The 16,023-nt window shown below is 38.6% G+C and overlaps 1 protein-coding gene across 1 annotated transcript; it reads right to left on the bottom strand.

Moving 5' to 3' along the window:
- Positions 1-284: 284 nt before the first annotated feature.
- Positions 285-9,901, bottom strand: LOC121929137 (transient receptor potential cation channel subfamily A member 1-like). Its single transcript, XM_042464449.1, has 8 exons — positions 9,821-9,901; positions 7,908-8,006; positions 6,704-6,774; positions 5,801-5,945; positions 4,050-4,139; positions 3,712-3,881; positions 705-834; positions 285-350 (listed from the first exon to the last, which is right to left on the bottom strand). The coding sequence occupies exons 1-8, from the start codon at positions 9,899-9,901 to the stop codon at positions 285-287; spliced, it is 852 nt and encodes a 283-aa protein (XP_042320383.1).
- Positions 9,902-16,023: the final 6,122 nt, after the last annotated feature.

The raw sequence follows: 16,023 nt of genomic DNA, 5'->3' as shown, positions 1-16,023 counted from the left end.
TTGTATGTTTTATTAGAAAATTCAATAAAGATTAATTAAAAAAAAAAATAAACTCAAGTGAAAGAAAGTGTTAAACTTTGTAACTACTGAAGCAACTTCTACACCATATCAAGCTTGAATAACATCTTACAAGAAAGATACTGTAATCAACCTTGCTTGTGAATAAAATTCGGTTGTTTCAACAAGTAGTTGTCTGAAGTGTGCTTATAGATAACACCATCCACACTACCAATACAATTAAAATGCATTCAAAAGGAAAAAGACCATTTATTATTTAGGACACTTCAGCTACTGCGATAGTAGTAGTGGTCTCTACATAATTGGTGGCAGCTACTGAGGTAGTTGCCAAGCTGTCACATAATAGATGGCAAGGTGTGGCACAGAATGTAATAATTTAATAATAACAATAACAATAATAATAATAATTTTATTTATATTTTTCCGCCTCTCCCAGGTGGATTGAAGCGGGATTGTAAAGGGTTTTAAGAGATTTGGCAGTGAAACGTTGTCACCCTAGTCACAAATTAAAAACAACTGAGATGAAAAATATATTGTCTGTGGCACCCATTACTGCCAGGTTTATGAAAAGGTGCAAAACATACTGCTTTAGCCATTGCTGATAAACTTTTTGTATAAAATTAAAAATATTTTTTCCTGTGTTGGGAACAAAAACAAAATATTATGGTATGGGTGACATTACAAACCTGTGAACCAAGAAGAACATGGAAGCTCAGTCCAAAGGCTAACATCAAGAAGAAGAACACAATAGCAATCCGGATCAGAGTCCTCAGAATCTCCCAAAACATCACAACGTATATTCCAAAATTTTCAAATCTAAAAAGACAGACATGGGGAACTGTATAAAAATAGCACGCATCTTTATGTAGTAGGTATGGTATTACCATGCTCATCACTAGTCTTAATTTTATAAAAGCAACTGGCATTTTTTTCCTCATTTACAATTGCCCCAAACTATGTTATGAAGGTCTAAGGGTGCTCAACAATGGCTTCTTTTCATCCTGGAGAGAAGTGACCAGTGGGGTCCCACAGGGGTCTGTCCTGGGCCCAGTACTATTCAACATCTTTATCAATGACTTGGAGGACAGTATTGGTGGCATACTTATCAAATTTGCAGATGACATCAAATTAGGAGGAATAGCTAATAAACCAGAGGACAGGATCAAAATTCAAAATGACCTTAATAAACTAGAAAACTGGGCCAAAGCTAACAAAATGAATTTCAACACGGAGAAATATAAGGTACTGTATGTAAGGCAGGAAAATGAAAAGCACAGATATAGGATGGGGGACACCAGGCTGAAAGACACTACATGTGAAAAGGATCTAGGAGTCCAAGTAGACCACAAGTTGAACATGAGTCAACAGTGCGATGCGGCAGCTAAAAAGGACAATGCAATTTTAAGTGGCATCAATAAAAGTATAGGGTCTAGATCAAGAGAAGTAATAGTGTCACTGTATTCTGCTCTGGTCAGGCCCCACCTGGAATATTGTGTCCAGTTCTGGGCACCACAATTCAAAAAGGATGTTGAGAAACTGGAGCGTGTCCAAAGGAGGGCAACAAAAATGGTGAAAGGTCTGGAAACCATGCCCTATGAGGAACGACTTAGGGAGCTGGGGATGTTTAGCCTGGAGAAAAGAAGGTTAAGAGGTGATATGATAGCCCTGTTTAAATATTTGAAAGGATGTCATGTTGAAGAGGGAGCAAGCTTGTTTTCTGCTGTTCCAGAGAACAGGACCCAGAACAATGGATGCAAGCTACAGGAAAAGAGATTCCACCTGAACATTAGGAGGAACTTCCTGACAGTAAGGGCTGTTCGACAGTGGAATGCACTCCCTCGGAGGGTGATAGAGTTTCCTTCCTTGGAGGTCTTTAAACAGAGGCTGGATGGCCATCTGTCAGGGATGCTTTGATTTGGATTTCCTGCATGGCAGGGGATTGGACTGGATGGCCCTAGTGGTCTCTTCCAACTCTACGATTCTATGATTCTAAGGGAAATAACAGTGCCACTCTATTCTGCTTTGGTTAGGCCCCACCTGGAATATTGTGACCAGTTCTGGGCACCACAATTCAAAAATAACATTGAGAAACTGGAGCATGTCTAAACGAGGGCAACTTAAATGGTGAAAGGCCTGGAAACCATACCCAGTGAGGAACGACTTAGGGAGCTGGGGATGTTTAGCCTGGAGAAGAGAAGGTTAAGAGATGATATGATAGCCCTGTTTAAATATTTGAAGGGATGTCATATTGAGGAGGGAGCAAACTTGTTTTCTGCTGCTCCAGAGAACAGGACATGGAACAATCTCTACAAGAAAAGAGATTCCACCTCAACATTAGGAAGAACTTCCTGACAGTAAGGGCTGTTCGACAGTGGAACACACTCCCTCAGAGTGTAGTGGAGTCTCCTTCCTTAGAGGTCTTTAAACAGAGGCTGGATGGCCATCTGTCGGGGATGCTTTGATTAAGAGTTCCTGCATGGCAGAATGGGGTTGGACTGGATGGCCCTTGTGGTCTCTTCCAACTCTACGATTCTATGATTCTATAAGTTCCAGATAAAGCCATGCATGCAAGTAGTTTTTCCACCAATGGAATGGCTTCCATCAGTGGAATGGGGAAAGGTGATTTGTTTTTTTCTCTGGTTCATGTGTTTTTGTTTGTTTGTTTGTTTGTTTTTGTGGACTGATAATCTACACCAGAGAGCTAAAACATCCTCAAGAACATATGAGGGTGGCAAGCCTTCAAGAGAGGAGGGAAATGTCCTATTCCACAACAAAAGTCCACTTGTTTGACAGTGGATATCAGCCATGATTCTCATATCAGTATTTAACAAATAAAATTTTGCAAAGGAAGAGCAAGGGAAGCCAGAAGATTCTGGTGGAATTCAGAGCTTTTGAATGCCTGCCTGAGTACAGCTGCCAGTACCTGGCAAGCAAGTCACCTATCTACCAATCCAGCCTCATAAAAAACAACTTATTTTAGTTGTGACCAATAAAAGTTGTGGCTGGTTTATTTCAACCTGTAGTCTGAGTGTTTTATTATCACAAAGAGCCCCAAACTGCTGCTGCCAACTGCAATCCAGCCCCCCTAACAAACCACTTTGAAGAAATGCATCTAAGGGGTTCAGCTATATCCTGAATTATTTCTCAATGTAGAGAGTAAATAGTTGAGCTCAGTGTTGTGCTTTTCTTTAATTTCCAGTCAATGGGGTTCATTTTTCACTACCTGATGCTTTGCAACTCTGACAGGCTTCATAGTTTTCCAATATACAGTGGTGCCTCGGGTTACGAAATTAATTCGTTCCGCCATTCCCTTCGTAACGCGAAAATTTCGTAACCCGAAATAGCTTTCCGTTAGCGCTGGAAGCCTATAGCATTTGAATTTCGCGCCGAAATGAATTTCGTAACCCGAAAAATATTTCGTAACCCGAAACAGTTTTTGCCAATCCAACTTTTTCGTATCCCGGAAATTTCGTAACCCGCGCATTTCGTATCCCGAGGTACCACTGTATAACATAAACTATTTTGTAAAGCTAGAAAGTAAATTACAACTGAGATCCAAGAATCTTCTTTCTCTCTATGCTATAGATATAATAATATACATTAAATACTGTAGATCTAAACCTTTATTCGCATGCAGCTTATATAAACATCCTGTGTTATATATGTAGATATTTAAAAGGGTTAGTTTTGTACCTTTGTAGATACAGCAAGAAGTTCATCCAAGACAAGAATATAGAAATTGCACCACATTCCCACTGTAAATTAGCTGGGAGACTACCAAATAAAGATGATACAAAAACGATGCTTGTAGAATAAATTATCCAGTCAAGGAGGTTGGAATAATCTAATAAATACTTCAGTTTCTAGGATATAAAAACAGTTAAGTATTAATATTTTCAAAATAGAATTAAAGTATAAAGATACTCATTGTTTGGGGGGGAGGGATGTTTTTTTCTTCCAAAACATAGTACATTGTTTCCAACTGTACATTTTTAAAAAATCACTTCAAGGAATGTGAAAGCCACATATACCTGTTGGAGAAGCTGTATTATTTCTTTGCAGATTCCAAAAACACTCATGATGAAAACCAAACACATACACACTTTTATGAAGTATGAATTCTGAAATGGAAAAGGGAATCAGTAAAAGGGTTTGTTTTAAATGGGTCAGTATGTAAAGTGATGTTGTAGCACCTTTGGGACTAAATGAATGAAAGACGTTGTAGCATAAGCTTTCACAGACTTGATCTACCTCCTCAGATGAATGGAGTGAACTGGTGCCCAGGAAGGAATTCACACTGTATGAACAGCCACAGACATACAAAACTTGTAGGTATGGTGATAAGATAAGGCAGGATGACCCCAGTGGCACACACCACATTCCAAAACTCCCTCCACCATTCATATGGTAATCCTCTCAACTTGGCCTTAGGCAACATCTTTTCTCTTGCCTTTGTCCCTCAACAACTATAGTTAAAACTGAACTTGTCACCTTATTATTATTATTGTTGTTGTTGTTATTATTATTATTAAACCTTTATTTATAAAGTGCTGTAAATTTACACAGTGCTGTACATACAATCTTTTAATTAGGCGGTTCCCTGCCCTCAGGCTTACAATCTAAAAAGACACGACACAAAAGGAGAAGGGAGTGGTGGAGGGGGAAGGGATGAGGGCCAGCAGTTCTTAGTACCATATTCACAAGTTTTGCATTTCTATGGCTATTCATATAATGAAATACTTACCCAAAAAATCATGAAAATAGAAGACAGACTAAGGGGCTAAACAGACTGGCATTTAAGATTGGCCTTGGGGCAGAGTGGGGTGTGGGAGCCACAAGCCACACACACCGACACCGGTATAATGCCGCCTGCCTGACCGCATGGCAGGTGGTGAAAGGGCATGTCTTTGGTGCAGCATTTAGACGATCTGCGCCAAGAAACTCCTGAAAGCTGCTGCCATGGTGGCAAAAGCTGCTTTTTGCCATTTTAACTAGGAGTAGCATTTTGCCAGCCCTTTTTGGGCCAGCAAAGCACTGGATCGGCGTGTGATTGCTGCTAGCCCAATCCAGCGCTCCAAGGGGCAGCACGGAGCCACTCTATCAGGGCAACATGTTTTGCCTCTGAGAAACAAATCTGGCTCTAAAGTAGAAAAGAAGATAATGTATTTAGTGATATGGATAATGAAGAAAAATGCAGCCTTATTTAAAATTAACTACAAAACAGCTTGGAGTGACATAAAGAAAGATCTTGATAAATGATCTAAACTTTAGCTCTCATTCATAGGAAGATCAGAAACCATCAAAATCATGGTTCTTCTAAATATGAACTTTTATTTCCAGACCTTCCCAATAATGATAAATTAAAAGCCCCCTTCCCGTTTTGGCATTTTGACAAGCTTCTTTCAAAGCAAGCTGAATGGTACTCCCGTGAAACATCTCAACACTTGAGACAGTTCATGCATATAAAAACAAATAATAAATAACATTTTAAAACCTTCTTCACTTCAAACATTAAATAATCTCAGAAATTATATATTTGAAAACCAAACACTAATTTTTCAGACTTCTTTGCTAATCTGTAAAAATTTAAGAAGTGCTATACTAGATCAATCTAAACTCTATATACAGGTATTCCAGGATTCAAACAATGGTTGTCCAGATAAAACATCTTAGAAGATCATAAGCAGGACACAAATGCAATGTTTACATGTACCCAGTGTGATCCTCAAGTTAACTGCCATACTGTATTCAACTATTCTAGTGCAATAAATTAAAATTATACCTGTTTACTAAAAGGTCCCAATTTAACTGTAGTATTGGAAGATAGTGCAGGTCTTTCAATATGGATAATCAGGAGGGTTAGAGGTATTAAACCAAGGGAATACACAGCAAGGTTCAGAAGATGTGCTCTAAATCCATAGGCCATCCTATAAAGCAAAATTGAATTAAATTTGGCTTTCATAATATTATAAAAGGATCACGTTTTCACTGGGAAAAGCATAAACATACGACTTGTACCTCCTCACCCCCCTTTTAAGATAACTAACAGGTAGCTCTGTAGAAAACATGCAGGGGTAGCTGTGTTGGCCATTTACTAAATTCAAACAAAAATCCAACCAACAGTGATACCTTTATTGGCCAACCGAAATGCACAATATACTTGTTGCAAGCTCTGTGTACATGGAGGCTCTTCAATTAAATTCACTTAAATTCATGCAATATATGTAAGTAACATTCATGCTTATGGTACTTAATTCCAAAAGGTTTTCAGCTTTCAGCTGTAGCATTCCTGTAATTCATGAGTGTGCTTTCCATCAGCTGGAAATCCCATTTTTAAAGGAAACTTCATCTTTTATTTCTCTCTTTCACTGAACTTTACTGTCATTGTTGTGTGCCTTCAAGTTGTTTTTGATTTATGGTAAATCTTAAAGTGGCTCTATCATGGGGTTTTCTTGGCAAGATTTGTTCAGAGGGGGTTTTCCCTTGCCTCCCTCTGAAGCTGAGACAGTGTGACTTGCCCAAGGTCCCACACTAAGAATTTAGACCCAGGGAATCATACCCTGTTCTATAAGCGTCCCAGTCCAACATTCAAACAGCTACATCACACTGGCTCTCACAACTGAATCTGAACTAGAACAAAATTATTTTTCAGTAGGGAATTTGAAGACTTAACAAAAATACCTACCATTTCATGAGTAAATATTCTGTACAGACAGAATGGCTGAGTAGTTCAACACGATTATGACGTACCATGGACTGGAAAAAAAGAAGGTGAAGACATTTCAGATTTACAGATATCAGACTAATACTACAATTCATGACAATTTCTCAACTATATTCTATTTTGGGGGAGTAGTTGTGTAGGAGTATGTGTGTGTAAGCACTGAAACAGATACTACTGCAAAATCACAATTAGCAGTTACATTTTTTTCATTCTTATGGTAATCTCTTGCTGTAACTCTAATGTGCAAGAAAGGTTTTAAGCCCACTACTCCCAACCAAGGTCTACATTCTGGTCAAATCCCCCTGCATTTATTCTAAAATAAAAATTGTGAAATCTTTGAAGGGCATAACTACAGGGCAAAACAGACAGCCCTAAAAGAGTTGATTGGGGTAGTACCGGCACCATTCGCACCGGGACTACGGCAACCAAACACACATGGCCCCAATCTGGCCCCACCATGGTCCCAAATGGACCAAGGCAAGGAGTGGAAAAAATCCACTCCTTCCTGGAGTGGGTTTAGGCTGCCTTAGGCGGCCTGGGAGCAGCTTCAGGGCAGCTTTGGCATGGGTTGGGGGTGTGTGCCACCTAAACGCCATGCCCCCAAGCCATGCAGAAGCCAGTTTAAAATACCCATCATGGGTTTTGGGCCTAAATTTATTCATTGGATGAAATGTGTTGTAGTCCACAAAAGCTTACAGTATGCCAAATAAACCTGTCAGTGTTTAAGGAGTCAGGAGATGGTTTGTTGTTTTTGCTGTATCTGACTGATACAGTAGCTTATCCCGCAAATCCATAACACTTTTAATTCTTATTCATAAAGATATTCAATGATCACATAGAAGCCTAATTTGGTTTAATAATCCTAATACTGGTTCAGTTCACATAGTATTCCAGTGAAGTGGGATTAAACACCTATACCTATATGGTGTTCTTAGTGATTTTGATTAAACTGAGAATAACCCACTCACACCCATTAGAAGTTTCTTTAGCGTGGGCAAAACTCTCCAAAGCCACCAGGGTGAGCAAATAAGCACAGAAGGGAATACACATGCTGTTTGGGTGATGAGCTGACAGCAATTATATCACCGACATGAGATGTCATCATGCAAGCCAGCATAAAAGAAGAATTAAATAACACATTTGAAATCACATCAATATCACTTACATTTAGAGTGATAAGTGGCTCATACGTTATTTCATCATCTTCTTTTAATTTCTTGGTAAGCTTCAGTGGGCACTGAAGATACCGAAAGTTATATTCAACCTAGACAAGTATGAAGCAAGAATATCCAAGCTTTAATTTTATATATAAATGAACTCATTAATTCAGCAGCAAACTTTGAAAAGATGCAAGCCCTGCCTGATAAAGTATCAGAAACAGAAAGGATGCATGCTTGGCTACCCATGATCAAAGAACAGTAAGTTCTAACAATTTGCTAACTTCTCCACATCAGCATTCCCTGTAGTTTACAATTTTTCTCCACTTTTGTGTTACTTGTCTGCCTGTTCTTTTAATAATCTCCTATACTTTACTCTAGCAAGAATATTCAGGCCTAAATGCAATTGTTAGTGTCAATTAGCATAAAACCCTAAATCAATGGAATTTACACTTGTGGTCACTTATCAAATTTTCATTTAATTTAATTGGTTTATTTTAATTGGGAGCAATTAGATTTTGGTCATGGAATAGTGATATGAATGTTGGACTATGACTCTGGAGAACAGGGTTTAAATCCCCACTCAGTCATGAAAAACCATTGGGTGGACAATTCACACTCTCTCATCTAAGAGGGAGTCAAGGGCAAGCTCCCTTTGAACAAATCTTGCCAAGAAAACTCCATAATAGGGTCGCCTTAGGTCACCATAAACAACTTGAAAGGCAAATAATCAACAACAGAGCAATGTCTGAAGGTGCTCAGTAGGAAGTAAGCCACATGGGATAGCTGGAGATTTAATTCCAAGTAAAAATGCAGGACTCAGATCTGCAGAGTTGGAAAATTGCAGAGTGAGACTAGTAGTATTTGGAAAACAGAAATAAGGGAGAGTCAAAATTCAAGATGTGCACAGAAATATTTCTTTTGTCTTGCTAATGGAACTTTAAAATATTATTTCCTAGAGTACCCACATCAGAATGAACAGGAGCCTGCCTGCATGAATGTCCCTCCACACCATCTGAAATGAGAACAGCTACATTTTGACAAAATGCAGGCTTATGACTAAGGGATGGAACAGACCACCTGAAAAGGGTAGATTGGGGCTGCCCCAGAGCTAGTCGCTCCAGTGCTGGGGCAACCACATGCTGTGGCCCGAATCTATCCTGGAGTCAGCCCAACTATGAGAATAAAAGATCCACTCCTGTTTGGGCCAGTATAAATCCACCTTAAATGGCCCAGCCACATATACGTTCAGATAAAGCCATGCATTCAAGTAGTTTTTCCACCAATGGATGGCTTCCATCAGTGGAATGGGGAAAGGTGATTTGTTTTTTTCTCTGTGTTCATGTGTTTTTGTTTGTTGTTTGTTTGTTTGTGTGGACTGATAATCTACACCAGAGAGCTAAAACATCCCAAAGAACATTGGAGGGTGGCAAGCCTTCAAGAGAGGAGGGAAATGCCTATTCCACAACAAAAGTCCACTGTTTGACAGTGGATATCAGCCATGATTCTCATATCAGTATTTAACAAATAAAATTTTGCAAAGGAAGAGCAAGGGAAGCCAGAAGAGTCTGGTGGAATTCAGAGCTTTTGAATGCCTGCCTGAGTACAGCTGCCAGTACCTGGCAAGCAAGTCACCTATCTGACCAATCAGCCTCATAAAAAACAACTTATTTTAGTTGTGACCAATAAAAGTTGTGGCTGGTTTTTCAACCTGTAGTCTGAGTGTTTTATTATCAACAAAGAGCCCCAAATGCTGCTGCCAACTGCAATCCAGCCCCCCCTAACAAACCCACTTTGAAGAAATGCATCTAAGGGGTCTAGCTATTCCTGAATTGTTTCTCAATGTAGAGAGAGTAAATAGTTGAGCTCAGTGTTGTGCTTTTCTTTAATATTCCAGTCAATGGGGTTCATTTTTCTCTACCTGATGCGTTGCAACTCTGACGGCTTCTCGTTTTTCCAATATACGTGGGCCTCGGGTTAACGAATTAATTCGTTCCGCCATTCCCGTCGTAACGCGAAAATTTCGTAACCCGAATAGCTTTCCGTTAGCGCTGGAAGCCTATAGCTTTGAATTTCGCGCCGAAATGAATTTCGTAACCGACAAAATATTCATAACCCGAAACAGTTTTTGCCAATCCACTTTTCGTATCCCGGAATTTCGTAACCCGCGCATTTCGTATCCCGAGGTACCACTGTATAACTAAAACTTTTGTAAAGCTAGAAAGTAATACAACTGAGATCCAAGAATCTTCTTTCTCTCTCATGCTATAGATATAATATATACATTAAATATGTAGATCTAAACCTTTTCGCCAATGCGTTATATAAACATCTGTGTTGTATATGTAGATATTTAAAAGGGTTAGTTTTGTACCTTGTAGATACAGCAAGAGTTCATCCAAGACAAGAATATAGAAATTGCACCACTTTCCCACTGTAAATTAGCTGGGAGACTACCATAAGATGATACAAAAAAACGATGCTTGTAGAATAAATTATCCAGTCAAGGAGGTTGGAATAATCTATAAATAATACTTCAGTTTCTAGGATATAAAACAGTTAGTATTATTTTCAAAATAGAATTAAGTATAAATACTCATTTTTTGGGGGGGAGGGATGTTTTTTTCTTCCAAAACATAGTACATTGTTTCGCCAACTGTACTTTTTAAAAACTTCTCAGGAATGTGAAAGCCACATATACCTGTTGGAGAAGCTGTATTTTTCTTTGCAGATTCCAAAAACACGCATGGAAAACCAAACACATCACACTTTTATGAAGTTGAATTCTGAATGGAAAAGGGAGCAGTAAAAGGGTGTTTTTAAATGGGTCAGTATGTAAAGTGATGTTGTTAAGCACCTTTGGGACTAAATGTGGAAGCGTTGTAGCATAGCTTTCACAGACTTGATCTACCTCCTCAGATGAATGGAGTGACTGTGCCCAGGAAGGAATTCACAACTGTATGAACGCCACAGACATAAAAACTTGTAGGTATGGTGATAAGATAGGCAGATGACCCCAGTGGCACACACCACATTCCAAAACTCCCTCCACCATTCATATGGTAATCCTCTCAACTGGCCTTAGGCAACATCTTTTCTCTGCCTTGTCCGCAACAACTATAGTTAAAACTGAACTTGTCACCTTATTATTATTTTATTTTTTGTTGTTATTATTATATTAAACCTTTATTATAAAGTGCTGTAAATTACACAGTGCTGTACATACATCTTTTAATATTAGCGGTTCCCTGCCCTCAGGCTTACAATCTAAAAAGACACGACACAAAAGGAGAAGGGAGTGGTGGAGGGGGAAGGGAATGGGGCCAGCAGTTCTTAGTACCATTATCACAAGTTTTGCATTTCTATGGCTATTCATTAATGAAATCTTACCCAAAAATCATAAAATAGAAGACAGATAAGGGGCTAAACAGACTGGCATTTAAGATTGGCCTTGGGCAGAGTGGGTGTGGGCGCCACAGCCACACACACGCCACCGGTATGCCGCCTGCCTGACCGCATGGCAGGTGGTGAAAGGGCATGTCTTTGGTGCAGCATTTAAGCGATCTGCGCCAAGAACTCCTAAAAGCTGCTGCCATGGTGGCAAAGCTGCTTTTGCCATTTTAACTAGGAGTAGCATTTGCCGCCCTTTTGTGGCCCAAAGCACTGGATCGCGTGTGATTGCTGCTAGCCCATCCAGCGCTCCAGGGGCAGCACGGACCACTCTCTCAGGGCAACATGTTTTTGCCTTAGAAACAAATCTGGCTCTGAAAGTAGAAAAGAAGTAATGTTTTAGTGATATGATAAATGAAGAAAAATGCAGCCTTATTTAAAATTAACTACAAAACAGCTTGGGTGACATAAAGAAAGATCTTGATAATGATCTAAACTTTAGCTCTCCATTCATAGGAAGATCAGAAACCATCAAAATCATGGTTCTTCTAATATGAACTTTTATTTCCAGACCTTCCCATAATGATAAATTAAAAGCCCCCTTCCGTTTTGGCATTTTGACAAGCTTCTTTCAAAGCAGCTGAATGGTACTCCGTGAAACTCTCAACCTGAGACAGTTCATGCATATAAAAACAAATAAATAACATTTTAAAACCTTCTTCACTTCAAACATTAATATCTCAGAAATTATATATTTGAAAACCAACCTAATTTTTCAGACTTCTTTGCTAATCTGTAAATTTAAGAAGTGCTATACTAGATCAATCTAAACTCTATTACAGGTATTCCAGGATTCAAACAATGGTTGTCCAGATAAACTCTTAGAAGATCATAAGCAGGACACAAATGCAATGTTTACATGTACCCAGTGTGATCCTCAAGTTAACGCCATACTGGTATTCAACTATTCTAGTGCAATAAATTAAATTATACCTGTTACTAAAAGGTCCCAATTTAACTGTTAGTATTGGAAGATAGTGCAGGTCTTTCATATGGATAATCAGGAGGGTTAGAGGTATTAAACCAGGGATAACCAGCAAGGTTCGAAGATGTGCTCTAAATCCATAGCCATCTATAAAGCAAAATTGAATTAAATTTGGCTTTCATAATATTTAAAAGGATCACGTTTTTCACTGGGAAAAGCATAAACATACGACTTGTCCTCCTCACCCCCCTTTTTAAGATACTAACAGGTAGCTCTGTAGAAAACATGCAGGGGTAGCTGTGTTGGCCATTTACTAAATTCAAACAAAATCCAACCAACGTGATACCTTTTTGGCCAACCGAAATGCATATACTTGTTGCAAGCTCTGTGTACATGGAGGCTCTTCAATTATTCACTTAATTCATGCAATATATGTAAGTAACATTCATGCTTATGGTCTAATTTTCAAAAGGTTTGCAGCTTTCAGCTGTAGCTTCCTGTATTCATGAGTGTGCTTTCCATCAGCTGGAAATCCCTTTTTAAAGGAAACTCATCTTTATTTCTCTCTTTCACTGAACTTTACTGTCATTGTTGTGTGCCTTCAAGTTTTTTTTTGATTTGGTAAATCTTAAAGTGGCTCTATCATGGGTTTTCTTGGCAAGATTTGTTCAGAGGGGGTTTTCCCTTGCCTCCCCTGAAGCTGAGACAGTGTGACTTGCCCAGGTCCCACACTAGAATTTAGACCCAGGAATCATACCCTGTTTCTATAGAGCGCCCAGTCCAACATTCAAACGCTACATCACACTGGCTCTCACAACTGAATCTGAACAGAGGCTAGATGGCCATCTATTGGGGATGCTTTGATTGGATTTCCTGCAAGGCAGGGGGTTGGACTGGATGGCCCGTGCGGTCTCTTCCAACTCTGTGATTCTATGATTCTACTCACCTAGCCTTTGACTGTTAAATGTTTATTGTAGATGGGGTTTACTGAATTTATATCATTATTACTATATCCTAACTGCCTTTTTAAATATGATTGTTTTAATAGTTTTTTTTAAAAAAACTTTTGTATTAACCATTGTTTTAACTGTATGTTGTTTTAATGAAAGTTAAACTTAGAAAGTCAAGGTATAAAATAAATACAGAAAATAAATAATTACATCACATTGCTAGTGCAGTGCATGCTGACTGAGGCTAACCTTGAAGAATCTATAGAAGCCCTTTGGAACCAAAGTTCTATCTCCTGTTTTAAACTTTTCATCTATCTCAGAGTCACTTAAATGATGCCCTAGGTACTACAGGATTCACTTTTAGTGCATTTCATGACTTTGTGACTTCTTATACTCAATGAATTTATATCTCACATATTCACCAAAACCAAGGTGCTCATTGAGCCTAATAATGCTACTTCACTGCATTCAAAGCAAAGCAACTGAGATATATCTCAAAAGCTAATCTATTAAAATACCACAATGAAAGACAAACACAGCACTCTAGGACTTACATCTTATTTAAATTTGTTACACATTAACATGTAATATATAGGCACTAGGAAGGTGGGATGGGATGTCACAGTAAAGAAATACATCTTAATTAACTGATCATGTTGATTTGTTGAACATACATTTAGTTATTTATTTAAAACTTTTATATGCCATCCATCACATTCGATCTTAGGGCAGATTTTAACACCTTGCCAGTGTAGTTGATCAATTCAATGAAGTCAGCATAAATATGACTATGAGAAAGGCAACTTTCCCAACTCATGCCTTTTTTCCCTTTGGATAATGCAACCAATATATACCATGCTAGATAATATCTTTGAGACAAATTATATTTTAGATTAATTGCAGAGCATGCTGCTGACCCTCTTGATTGTTTGTTTAGAAGCCTGAAAATAAGCACATGAGGCTCCAGTTCACATTGGGATGATTGCATACAATGAGGGAAGTAATGCTTCTACCCCAGCTGTTTCATGTGCAAAATCCTCCTCTATGTCCCCTGTATACAGAGGATTTCTAAAAATAAATATAAAATCTTCCACTGGTGCCACACGAAGATTTCCCTTAAAAAACAACAATATTTTTTGTGGCAGGAAGTGAATTTGGAACAGAATTAGTAAGAGGAGAGGTTTACATCGTCCTTCCTTGCACATTCTAGACTGGATCACAGTCCTGCAGACTTCATTACTATCAAGTGAAAGCGAAACAAAGCAGAACTAAACAAGTCAGAACTAAACAATATAACATTTACTTTGGCCCTTAAAAAAGATAATGTCATTCTCAATCAAGAATAATCTTTTTTTAAAAAATAGTTCTTGTTTTTAAAGGTATTTTTGAGGGGGTTATTTTTTAAAAAATTAAACTCTTCTTTCAAATTATCGATAGCACCTTTTGATTTTTAATTATTTGGTTGGATAGATTAATTGCCACAACACAGCAGCCCTAGAAATGAAACGGTAGGAAATGTAATTGGCTATTTAAGAATCTCTACCAATCCTTTTGTGTACTATGAAAGTAACAGATACTCTAAAAGAAGTAAAATGTATGAGAACTTTGCTCTGTGATTACACTGTAGCCTTTGAGAACATGGCTTAATTTTACTTACCTGCTACAACCTTATAGCAGAATGATCACAGTCATTGTGCCATAGGGAACAGTGCTCCCGACAGAGTGAGAGTACATAATCCTCTCCTACTGTTTAAAATGTTTCATAAATCAATATGGAAGAGATTGCTAGCATTACCATCTCTGTAATAAACCTCATATAGGGTCCTTGTAGTCTATGTTGATACTCTTCCACATTTACTATTCACATTTACCCCAATTGCTAGTGTCTTCCTTCCACTATAGATTTTGTTAATAAGTAAACACCTACTTTATACAACTTAAGGTGCACATTTCTGCCAGTACAAAAAGCCAGGGCAAAAATATTTTGCTTCCTGAGATAAAAAGTAAGATGGTACCCCATTTCATTTAATATACAGTAACTGTCTGGACTAGCACTTGAATCCTAGTTTGACACAGGTGACTGTGCACCATCAGCAGACTTTTTAAGAGGTGCTTTGTGGTGCCCACAACTCTTATCCTTCATGAGAAAGGGATCAAAAGGAACCACTTCAGGAGATGTCACTGCTGCCCATGAGGATCTTCCACTGGAGGCAGTTGTTTCACCATGCCAAGTGTTAAGGCCAGCCTTCCAAATCATATGTTTTATCACACAAGTGGTTGATTAACTGAGCCTGCCTATACAGTGAGTAATTTTATTGCAGGGCGAAACAGGTGTAGTTCCCCATTGTATCTCTGTGGACTGGGTGACTGAGTGTTCTTTCCATTGGTCAGGTAGTCTGTATTGTTTTGGAGGTTCTTCTTATGACCTTTTGGTTGCTTGGATTCTCAACTCATGAACAATAGTATAGTCTAAACAGTCAGGTTTGGTGGCAAGATCTTAAAAGGCCTATTTAAATAAAAATGTCTTTGCCTGCCAGCAAAAGGCCAGCAGTGAGGGGGCCAGCCTAGTCTCCTGTGGAAGGAAGCTCCATAGGGTGAGAGCAACCACTGAGAAGGCTCTCTCTTGTGTCCTCACCAGGTGAGCCTGGGATGGTGGTGGGACTGAGAGAAAACCTTTTTCTGAGGATCCTGGGGCTCTAGGTGGTTCATATGAGGAGATACAGTCTTTCAAATAGCCTGGACCTAAGCCATAAATAATAATAATAATAATAATAATAATAATAATAATAATAATAATAA

This window comes from Sceloporus undulatus, chromosome 4 (assembly GCF_019175285.1).
Source record: "Sceloporus undulatus isolate JIND9_A2432 ecotype Alabama chromosome 4, SceUnd_v1.1, whole genome shotgun sequence".
NCBI lineage: Eukaryota > Metazoa > Chordata > Lepidosauria > Squamata > Phrynosomatidae > Sceloporus > Sceloporus undulatus.
This window is presented reverse-complemented; position numbering and strand designations above follow the sequence as displayed.